Source organism: Danio rerio, chromosome 5, assembly GCF_049306965.1.
Source record: "Danio rerio strain Tuebingen ecotype United States chromosome 5, GRCz12tu, whole genome shotgun sequence".
Lineage (NCBI taxonomy): Eukaryota > Metazoa > Chordata > Actinopteri > Cypriniformes > Danionidae > Danio > Danio rerio.
In genome coordinates, this window is record NC_133180.1 from 24,445,689 (window position 1) to 24,457,593 (window position 11,905).

The 11,905-nt window shown below is 34.1% G+C and overlaps 1 protein-coding gene across 2 annotated transcripts; it reads right to left on the reverse strand.

Annotated features, from left to right (window-relative positions):
• Positions 1-934: 934 nt before the first annotated feature.
• On the reverse strand, positions 935-8,601 carry gbgt1l8 (globoside alpha-1,3-N-acetylgalactosaminyltransferase 1, like 8). Of its 2 annotated transcripts, XM_073949611.1 has the most exons (8): positions 8,283-8,601; positions 8,055-8,141; positions 6,333-6,368; positions 5,729-5,755; positions 5,476-5,523; positions 4,792-4,821; positions 4,520-4,657; positions 935-1,927 (listed from the first exon to the last, which is right to left on the reverse strand). In XM_073949611.1, exons 2-8 carry the CDS (start codon positions 8,111-8,113, stop codon positions 1,237-1,239), a joined length of 1,029 nt encoding a protein of 342 aa, XP_073805712.1. In that variant the 5' UTR covers positions 8,114-8,141; positions 8,283-8,601; the 3' UTR covers positions 935-1,236.
• Between the last annotated feature and the right edge of the window lie 3,304 nt (positions 8,602-11,905).

Consider the following 11,905-nt stretch of genomic DNA (forward strand, 5'->3'; position numbering starts at 1 on the left):
ATCAGTCACACCATATAAAATAGGTGGAGTGACTAAACCAGTTTTGACACATTGCAGCACAGCCTTTTCTTGTGGCTGGCGGCTTACAGTATCTATAAACACCTAGTGATCTTCCATCAAATTATTCTTATTTTTTTGTCGGATAACTTCTCATGTGATAACATAAACTTCAATGCAAGGATGTAGGAGCTCACAATAATGGTTGTTGTTTGCTCTCATGTACCACACATTCTGGAAGGCAGCAGGATTGGACTCTCATTTTATGAAAAATAATAAAATAACTGAAAATTAGTTATACAATACACAGAGAAGCCTTCATTTTCTAATAAATCAACAGTATTGAGTCAATTAATTAGCAGATTGTCACAAAGACAATCTTTAGAGAATTTCTTTTTTAGCTGTTTTGAACTTCTCTCCAGTAGAGGCAACAGATGCCATTATTTTCTTTTAAAAGAACCATATATTTTAGTTAGAGTAATCAACATGGTGTATTGTGCTATAAAACTCAAATCAATTTCATCTTAAAAAAAAAATTAAATGATGACACCTTGTTCTCTACGATTTACTTTAATAATAAAAATCCAGAGACAATGTAAAGTGGCCAAAGGACACATGCATGTACATCTAATATAAAACTGCTTTCTGTAATCTAATTTAAAATGTGGCATACCATAAAAAATAAAAAGAACATTTATTTACACCATGTGGCTCTTGAATGATTGATTCTAATTGGCTGGTGATCATATTTATTTTTTGTACAATGTGGAGAGTCACTGGTTACAGGTATTCAGCTTTCTTCAAAATATCTTTAACAGTATAAATAGTGACAAAGCTAAAATAATTAGGAGTTTAAAAACGTTTTCATTTTTAGATGAACTATTCCTTTAACATTGTTTGTTTCATGTCAGGTTAGGTGAACTCAATCATTCATTTATTTTCCTTCAACTTAGTCCCTTTATTCACCAGGTGTCGCCACAGCAGAATGAACCCCCAACTTTTATTTATAGTGCGTATGTTTGGACCAGGGGGAAAACCAGAGCACTTGAAGGAAACCCACACAAACACAAGAAGAACATGCAAACTTCATACAAAAATGTCAACTGACCCAGTCAGGACTTGAACAAGGGACCTTCTTGTTGTGAAGTGACAGGGTTAGATAAACTGTTGATGTCAAAACATTAATTTAGCTAGATAAAGTGGTAAAATAAGATTCACACAGTCTTCACTTAAAAGCTTTTATGTGTTTGGACGAACTTCATCATAGTTTTTAGGAACTTGAGAAAATCTAACCATTTTCATCTCTCGTGGTGTCCCTCTTTTATCATCCCAAGAATATTCGGGTGAAAGCAGTTTACTGGGTTTGTTATAAATGAAGTACTTGTTCAAATGGGACTCCTCCTGCCATGCTGCCTCAATGGATTTAGCTGCATCAATGTCCAGCTGCTCTCGACAGGTTTTAGCAAGCTGATATACTTGCTTCACTGAACCACCAAGCACAGCTCCACCATAATAATAATCACCCTCAGAATAAGGGACAAACGCTTGAGACTCAGGCCTTCTCTCATATGGGAATTGCTCACGAGGTGTATAATAAAACCATGCATGTATCACACCTATAAGATCACCCAAAGACTCTGCTCCCCAGCGGCCGTAGAACTTTGTATCCACATCAAGACTGAAAAGATAGTCAGCATCATTGACCAGTCCACTCTCAATCAGCATCTCCAGCCTTTTCATCCTGCCCAAACTCATCTCCTGCCATCTGCTTAAACTATTGACTGTCATCACCGTCAGTTCATGTTCTTCACCCAGTTTCACATCAGGAACCTGCTCTGGATGATCAGTGAAGACATAATAGTGCACACGAAATCCAACAAAAAAATGTTGCTCTGCAGACTCCAGGAAATCTTTTAGAAAAATGGTGTATCTGAAAAACAGAGAGGAAGAATTATATAAATGTAAATACATTGGCAATTGGATAAAAAGAAATGGTTCAGCTCAAAGTGAATATTCTGTCATCATTTACTCACCCTCCACTTGTTACAAACCTTTATGAGTTTCTTTTTTTTACTGTTGAACAGTATAGAACCATTTAAGTTGTGAAAATAGTGAGTAAATGTTTACTTTTGGGTGACCTCTCTTTAAGGAGATACAATCATGGCCATAAAAAAAGGGACACAACTTTAGAGATGATAACATTTTTAATACTATTCATAATATTTTTAAAAATATATATTATTTTCTAAATAAATATAAAAACCACTGATTTCATGCCTTCTTCATCTCAGGGAGCTTTTTCAGTTTATTCCTGACAACTTGCTTCTGTATAATGTTGTTGTTGTTGTTATTATTATTATTATTATTAGTGTTATTTATTATATGTTTATTTATTTTTGTTTTTACTAAAAACAAGCTTAGATTTGCCTACCTGTCAGGTTTTGGACCATATGGGGCATATGTGTATTAGCATATAACTTTTTTGACCAAACTTTATTATTATTGTTCATTTATTTGTTTGCTGAATTCAGAACTGAATTCAGAAATAGTTTTGAAACAAATCTTTGTTCTAAACAAATGAAATTATTTCTATAGGCTAATGCATGTCTGTGCATACAAAAGGTTTCCTTAAAAAAGTGTTTTTCTATCCTTAAAATAGTAAAAGTTGATTCAGATATGCCCTTAATGCTTTTCCGCCCTGCGCTTTTGACTTTGCGCCTAGATCGTGAAAATGAAGCCCTTTATTTTAATAGCCCCTATTGCACATTTTGTTGACTAAAAGTTGCATTGCAACTACCTGCCAATTACTTCTCATTTGAGCATTAGTAAACTGTCTGCTTAACATCTGCTGATACTGCACTTTCAACATTTATCTAAGGAACTTTGCAAGTACATGTCAACTTACACTAACCATAACCCAACCCCAGTCTACTTATAATCTATTGAGAATTGCTTGGCATGTAGATGCAATGTAACTTAAATACAACAAAATGCATTAAAGGGACCCTTAAAGTGATACCGCAACATGGAGCATGTACACAATGACATTAATCTTTAATAATGCTGTCGAAAGGGACAACATCCAAAGCATCTTTACAATGTTGTACACCACAGCCAATTTAGCTTACTCAATTCAACTGTACCGCATGTCTTTGGATTGTGGAGGAAACACAGGGAGAACATACAAACTCCACACAGAAATGCCAACTGACCTACCCATTGCTTAAACCAGCAACCTTCTTGTTGTGAGGTGACTGAGCTGCCCGCATGAGCCATCTTTCTGCCCAATATAAAAATTATAGTGCACTGTGTGGGCTTATTGAGAGCTGCCCATGCAGAACCAACAATTATGTAACAATTTTTGCCAATGAGCAAACTCTCAATGGTCCTATCCTGGCAGCCCACTGGGGGCACAAAGAGCCATTAAGGGCTAGCACAGGTTTGTTTGCAGGGATAAGTCTTCATGCTTTAGAAAATCTGTCTATGCCTGAGAATGTTGGGATTACCCTGAAATTTAGGCAAGTCCGTCTCTGGCAATGTGGGATCATGGACTTTGAGGTGTGGGAAGTGGGTGACCCAGCCCAACAGTTAGTTGTCTTGATGGTTTGCGCATGTTACAGGCAGTGAAGTGATGTTTAAGATCTAAGTTTTAAGGTAGCTGTGTAATGGCTGGTTCTTTGGTGAGCAATGAGTGCACAATTCAAAGACCCTCTTGTGCAAGATTTTGGGAACAAATGCTGTATTTCTGAGACAGTCAACCGGAGGGTCTCTGCCGTGAGCCTGACTGAATTTGGTACCAGTACTGTTGGTGTGAATAATACAGAAGTGAGAGGTTGTCAGATTTAGTATTATTTGGTTCAGTGTTATACTTCAAAGAGAAATTGAATTGTTTAAAAAAAGCAACTTTAAATAGTAAACTTTAAAAGTAGTATATTTGATGTTGCTTATCATTCTTCCCATCCCCCCTCCCCAAACGCAAAAAAAAAAAAATGGCAGACATAAAGTTTTTGGCTAGAAAGAACTCCTTAGCTAGGTAGTGGTGAGCTTACTAAAGCAGGGACTGGAGGAAATGGAGACTAACAAACATATTGTAGCAGATATTTAGACAAATACAATGCTCCTTATCCCTGCAGAATGGATATGACTGAGGAGAACAGTCAAAAAAATGTAGTCAAATGTGATGCTCCCCTTCTCTGCAGATAATCAGGTACTTTGTTTCCTCATTGCAAGCCACTAACTGTAGATTCAGTCCCTTGTGGAACAACAATTTCAGGGTGTTTTCAACACAACTGGTTTGTTTAAACGCACCTCGTAGGCAATGCAGGAGTTTATTAAACATTGATAAAACTAGCCAGCGAACATGTGTCCTTTTAACAATAGTACTTTCTAATTTGGTCTAACTGTTTGTTCCATAATGGGTTATTAATGAAAAGGAATAGTAAATTATCTCCATTGTCCCTTTTTGTTGAACGGTACCTTTAAAAATTGAATATCAAAGAAAGATAAAATAAAAAAAACTTACTTTCCAAGAGCGAAAATGGTGGTTGCTACTGTAATGTTCTGTTGTTTGTAGATTGCATCAATCAGTGTGGGATCAAAACTTCCTTCAGATACAATTGGAGCTAACCATGGTGTCAGAGGACCAACTTTCCCATCTGGGCTGTTTTAAATAAGGATAATACATATGCATAATATAAAATAATATAATATAATATAATATAATATAATATAATATAATATAATATAATATAATATAATATAATATAATATAATAGCAAATATTTGTTTTCTTACCCCACTACACTGGGTTGCTTATATATGAACCTGTAAAATAAATACAACAAAATAGAATAAAAATAAGACAAAATAAAATATAATAAGATTAAATACAAATTTCAGTACTAAATGGTTATGATGTAGTCACATTTTAATATTCCTCCTTACCTCTGACTAATTTTCATAAATACATACTTAACTAATAAATACATAGCTTAACATGTATTATGAAATCACATCTCTTAACTGACTTTACTAATAATAAAACTCTACTAGTGATATTCAAACCTACTGGTTATCTGTCAACAGTTGCATTCAATCCAACATCCATTGAACTTTCAAAGTTTAAGCTCTTGTCCATTGTGTTTTAAAATGTCTTTGATTTACCAGTTTGCTTAACTAGTAGCAATACACATTTATTTATTAAAAATCTAGATAACATGAACTCATTGTGCAGACTATTTTAACAAAACAATTTTGAAGCTGGTTAGTGGTTTCTGTAAAAAGCTGATGTGTATTTATTTGAGGTACAGTAACTTTAACAGAAAATAACCTGACTTTCCATCACTTTATTATGGAAGTTGGCATATAAATGTAATATCTTCAAAAGCATATTTCCTAGACTCTGAATAAGATCCAACAACCAAACAGACAGATCATTAAAATTAGAGCAGAGATGTTGAAAACAATGTTTGAACTTACCCTTGAGGCGACTGCAAGAGAGCATTTTCCCGGCTCTTTTTAGTTTTACTAAGAAATAGAAGACAAACAGTGATAATTGGATGAATGTGTACTGTTATAGCTTCGGTTGTATCTGTGTAGATGTCTAGCATGTTATTGTGCTTATGTCAGTATTCACTGCTTATTTATGTTTGTAGGTCCTCAAAGCTTGTTATTTTGTGTGAACATTTAAAGTATGAGTTTGAGTAAGTATGTGAGCAGTGACAATACTTACTTTAGGCAAAGTCTTTGGTCTATATGTCTGCAACAGAAAGATTTTTATTATAGTTAATGCTGTAACATGGTTAGTGTATCTTTGTCTATTATAAGTAAATCTATAAAATATAAATATACTCAAATTAAGTATGGATTTTTTTTAGATTCTCATGTTGTTTCATTTATTTTTGACTCACTGTGAAGCAATAATAAATGTCACGAATGTCTGAAAACAATGTTATCATGAATCTCGACCTTAGAACTGAGATTTTTTCTTTTGAGAGGTGTACTTTTTAAAGATCCAAAAGGTAGCGCCAATTTTAGCTTTAGTCAAAAGTTTGTCACTTATAAAAATGTATTTACGCACATTTGTAAAGATTAAATAAGCTATATGTTTACAGTATAAATTTAATTTACTCAACAGCCACAGTTTATTCGACACGCTAATCTGGTACTTGATCTATTCAGGCAGACAGTGCCTTTTTATCTCATGAATGGTGAACTGTTGCTGAGTGATATAAGTAGAATAAAATATTTTATTAACTGTTAAATTAAAGTAATAATTGTACAGGCTGATCTCATTCATTTCTAGAAAGAATTATACATAATTAGGAAAAACTCACCTTAATGAGGGGGAAGTGAAGCCAAAATAAAAGAGTCTGTAAGGGAAAAGATAGCAAGTCTGTTAAAGCCAGGCTGATAGTCAAATCATTATGATCAGGAAATTACAGATGAGGTAGGCTATTTAGGGCATCCAAATACTGTAACAAACTAATTGTTTAGAAAAGTACATAAAGGTTAAATTTATAATTCAAATATCTCTTGAAATTAATTTACAGCTGTTGGTGTGTCTAGAGAGAAAGGTTTCTCAACGGGGGTTAGCCGATACAGGCCAGTAGCCAGCCTATTAAAAGCGTTGTTTCTTTTTGTTCTCATAAAGTGGACCTTTTTGTATTTATTCACCTCAAATTATGAGGTTCAAATACACCATCTTTGTGAAGTTCTAAGCATTATTTGTGCTGGATTAGCTTGTCGGATGGTTATCATTACCACACTTTTTGATGCAACATAGGCTACCTCCTACATGTTTTGTCAAATACTTATCATACTAAAATCAAACAAAACAAACAAACAAACAAACAAACAAACAAAAATCTCAGGTAGCTTGATGTCAGTGCTCTTTGGGTAAGGGATTCATCAGGATAAATGGCAAAAGTCAGCCCAAGGCACTCATAAAATGTGAAGAAAAAAATATTGAAAAGCTATATACACGGATATTGGGTTTTTTGACATTGCTATCACGAGTTTTAAAAAATACTGTCAAAAATCGGACAAATTAGCTCATACTGTAGGGGCAAAATTCTGGTCTTGAGAAGTGGGGTGGGTCTATTACAGACTATGGGCCAGAGATTCAGCTTAGTCTATTATGTAGCAGGGCAGGTTCCGTATATCGGAATGAACCACAAACTATTATCATCACATGCGGAATGAGAACGCTAGGATATAGTGAATTAAAAATTAATATTTGTAATTTTGACTGAAGAGATTAAAATGTTATAATGGACCTTTGGGAACACCCCCTTCCCTTATCGCAGCATCTGTAGGGTAAGTTTTTCCGATCAACTCACAGGTGGCGGGCGCACACGTCAGAGAACTCAAATTTGCATTCGGAAAGTCTGAGGATTTGTTCTTTGTAGTCTAAAAATAGCGTACCTTCTTCAAAATATGATAAAACACCGACGAAAAAATATGAGAAGCCTATGTTGTTTTAAATTCAGGCTATGATGTGTTTGTTAAAGGCTATAACTGAATGTAGTTAAGAGTGTAGGCTTGTGACTAATAAAACATTTAGACAATTAAACTCGAGATGACTGGGAAAGTAATGTAAATTCAAATAACATTAAAAACAACTGTACCCATAAAAACATTTAGTCTCAAAAACATTTAAAATAATATTTTAAAACATTATAAATCATGCATGAACATAATCGTGAACAAAAGGCTATATGCTCCTATAAATAAAATACCTTCTGAAAACATGCAGATGTTTTTGAAAACCAAATCAAATTGTGTTTTAGCATCTCATGTATAAAACACATTCTCCAGATTAGTCTGGTTGGAGTGAACTGTGGAGCATAGCCTATGTGGGCTGTTTTATTGCTGCGTAGTGAGTGTATTGTCTATTAATGCACGCAATAAAAAGCCCCCAAATTTTTGCCTATCGTCTTTTTGTTCAATCAGTGTTTATCATTATTATTATTATTATTTACTGTAGTTTAGCAATTTAACCGTGAAACAACCAAGACTACAGAACACCTACATATTACAAAAGTATAAATACATACCCAATTACTACGGTGCCAGCGAACATGATAAGAAATGCATTAACGCTTTGAAGCTTCATTGTTTTCCACCTGTTATGCCCTTGCTCACTTTGAAGATTGAATATAAAATAGAAAAAGACAACCAAACAATTCTTCGGTTATTAACTGTACTAAACTAATTTAATTCTGTCAGAATTAAGGCACTATTCATAATAGGACAGGTGTTCAGAGAAAGAAATCCCACTTTACCTGCTGTACAAGAGGTGTTCTGCAGGGGTGGAGCTTTCAGCTCTGGCCGTTGCATATTCTGACAAACCTGAACTTGAACGCCCGGATCACAATCATTGTTTCTCTTGTTCAGTCTTCATAAGAATTACAGTTCTTCTATAGGTTGAACCGTGTCTTTACGGGCACGCTCAATTGTTTTTTTTTTCTCAGGCGGACACTTCATCTTCACCACAGCGTATATAGGCGCAAGTCAATCTAGCACGAAAAAATGCAGACGCACAAGTGCATAAACGGTAAACTGCGGAGAGTAGATTTAGAAGTGGGACCTAAGCCTACAAACTTAAATATTGAGACCTTGAAAATCAAGGAGAAGTCATAAAATGTGACTCTTTTTATAGCACAGAGCAACGTTTAATGATTATTATAAAGTCTAATTGTGAAAAACACTTAAGTTGCCGTTTGTTGTGGAAGTGACAAAGTGAAATAAACATGTTATCTTATAAAAATATTTATAACTTTTACTAATATCTTTGGATACCTATCAAATGTCCCACAATAAAATAGAATGCTACTCATGCAAAGCAAGGTCCCTCTGCAGACAATTCATTTTAGGTGTCCTTTAAGCTTTCATATTACATTACTCAGTATAGGGATAGCCTATGTTCGGAATTGAAGTAAACACTAGGTAATGAAGTAAACTTCATTTTTTAATAACATATTTAACGAAAAATATTGCACAATTATTTGTCTAAAAAAGATTAATCAGCTAGTGAATTTGTAGTCAGCAGAAGATAATGTTCTGAAGACCTGAAAACTAACAATTGATCTCCTTGATTCTTCGTTCCTCATATTCTTTTTGTGAAACACTGTGCCATGCCAAGACAGACTAAAAGCAAAAAGCAAAGTGTTGCATTATATTTTAGCATTTGATTCACTGATGTTAGTGATTTTAGTCTTGTATTATTACAATAATTATGTTGTGGGATAGATTTCATTGAACTCATTCATGATAGAAATAGGGTTCCGCTAATTGAGTGTCATCAGTAAAACACCGAACATCTGAATCACTCAAATCACACAGACACCGAGAATCAGCACATCTCAGTAATGGTGACAAATCACTTCCCACAATGCAAACTGGAAGTTATACAGATGAATTATGGGTTAACAAAATTGGTTCAAAACTACTTGTTTAAGGCAAAGGGTTTCCATGTCAGAAGTTGGCATGTTAATTATAAGTTGAAGTTAATTTAAGTGGTTAGGAATAAATTTAGCATTAGTAATAAACACCTGCTGTTACAGTTTTTTTCCCAAATGCTTACACACAAAATCTTTTCATGTCACAAATTCTGAAATGTCTCAGTCAAAATGCAAAACTACACAGCAAATTTCCAAAACCAGAAGCCATTTCTCAGTCTTAAACTAAGTATTCAATCGCATAAAACACTTTTTCCAAAACACCATACACAATTCTCTACCTAAAACACAAAAAAAAAATCTAACAAGTGGCTTGCTTTCCTTTTCACAACAAGTCAAAACACAACCAATCAAAATGCTATTTTATTTCACCAGGTCACACGCACATACTGCCCAAATGTGGAAACACTAATTTCTTAACTGATCAGTAACCAATCACTGCCTCACCGTAGTACAGGCTTATAAATATGTTAAAGGTGACAGTACACCGGGCTGTTCTGGTTCAAAAAAGTATTCAGAATTTGTACATATTGCATGATCTCGTTTTCTTAATCCTAAACTCAAAATTCCTATAAAAAATAACAGAGGAATTCTTCTCAGTCTGGTCCTGGAAAGTGTATGATGTCTAACGCTACACATGACGCTTCTCCAGGCAAACGACGCAATAGAAAGCAATATATAGAGTATTTATACAGTTGAAGTCAGAATTATTTGCTCCCTTTGATTCTTTTTTTTTTTTTTAAATATTTCCCAACTGATGTTCAACAGAGCAAGGAAATTTGCACAGTTTGTCTGATAACATTTTTTCTTATTTCTGCAAGAATAAAAGCATTTATTAATAAAAAAAAAAAAACACATTTTAAGTTCAAAATTATTAGCCCCCTTAAGCTCTATATTTTTTCCGACTGTCTACAGAACAAATTATCATTCTACAAAAACTTGCCTAATTACTCTAACCTGCCAAGTTAACCTAATTAACCTAGTTAAGCCTTTAAATGTCACTTTAAGCTGTATAGAAGTGTCTTGAAGAATATCTAATCAAATATTATGTACTGTCATCATGGCAAAGATAAAATAAATCAGTTATTAGAAATGAGTTATTAAACTATTATGCTTAGAAATGTGTTAAAGAAATATGCTCTCCGTTAAACAGGAAAGGGAGGAAAAAATAAACAGGGCGGCTAATAATTCTGACTTCAACTGTGTTTGTGTCATTGTGTGCGAGTGTGTGAGTGTATATTGCTTTACATTTGCTATACGACATTGGCCTAATAAATAATTTATGTTTCTACTTTACTATGATTACACTACAGTATTTACAGTGCACATGTTCCCCCTCTCAGCCCAGTACTTTCTCTGTAGAACACTGAACATTGAGAACATTGACAATTTTGTATAAACCTATAAAAGAGCAAACAGCTGTAGATTTAGAACAGCAGTCCTTACATGCTACATCCAAACACTTACTATTATTGGTGTTTGCCATTCTATGCAAATGCTTCATTCTGACATGTGTTTATTGCATTTTGAATGCAGTGTTACACGATGGAGATGTTAGGCAGTTTGCATTTTGTGTGTGCAGTTTTGAGAATTATGTGTAGTTTTGAAAAAAGGTGACAATGTTTTGAAAAAGTCTACAAGCAGTTGGACAAAAAGGGTATATTAAACTCATAATTCCCTAATGGTTGAAAATAAACTATATTTTGTAGAAACTATACTGTGACTCTCTTGTTGTTAATGCAATAAATAAATATAAATATAAAAAATTCATAAATATAAAATAAATAAATCGTTGATCATGACAAGTGATCAGTCATCATTAATGCAGCAAACTATGAGCCCCAAAGCTCCTGTCTAAGCTCAGCAAATCTCTTAGTAAACCTAATAAACTAATATACTGTACCTAATAAACCTAATATAACTAAGCTGAAGGATAGTGAGTGAGTGTCAGGTCGCATATTTGTTCTTGATCTAAATCGCAACCATTTCAGTTGATGAAGTTTTATTACATTAAAGTACAGCTCTGACTAAAATGAAACCAGCACATCTTTTAAAGAATAACCTCAGCTGAAGTCATGCACAACCTTAATGCTGTCTAAACTGACATCTCATTTATCAATTTGTTTTTAAACCAGTGGTGTCAAAAGAGGTAAGATAGTACAGTTGGTGTAAGACATGTGTTGACAGGAAACCTACACAGGCTCTCTAGACTGCAAAAAAAAAAAAAAACTTTCTGCAGGGAGTGGAGGAAAACTAATCAACTGGTATGTGATAAAACATCACACCCAGGTTTGAGTTATCATGGTAACAATCTCGATAGATGAGCTTTAAGGAATTTTACATGTGAACCACTCACAGAACTGGACTTTCTAAACAGCTAAGACTACATTTTAGAATGTATGTCATTCTTGTGAGTGTGTGTGTGTGTGTGTGTGTGTGTGTGTGCG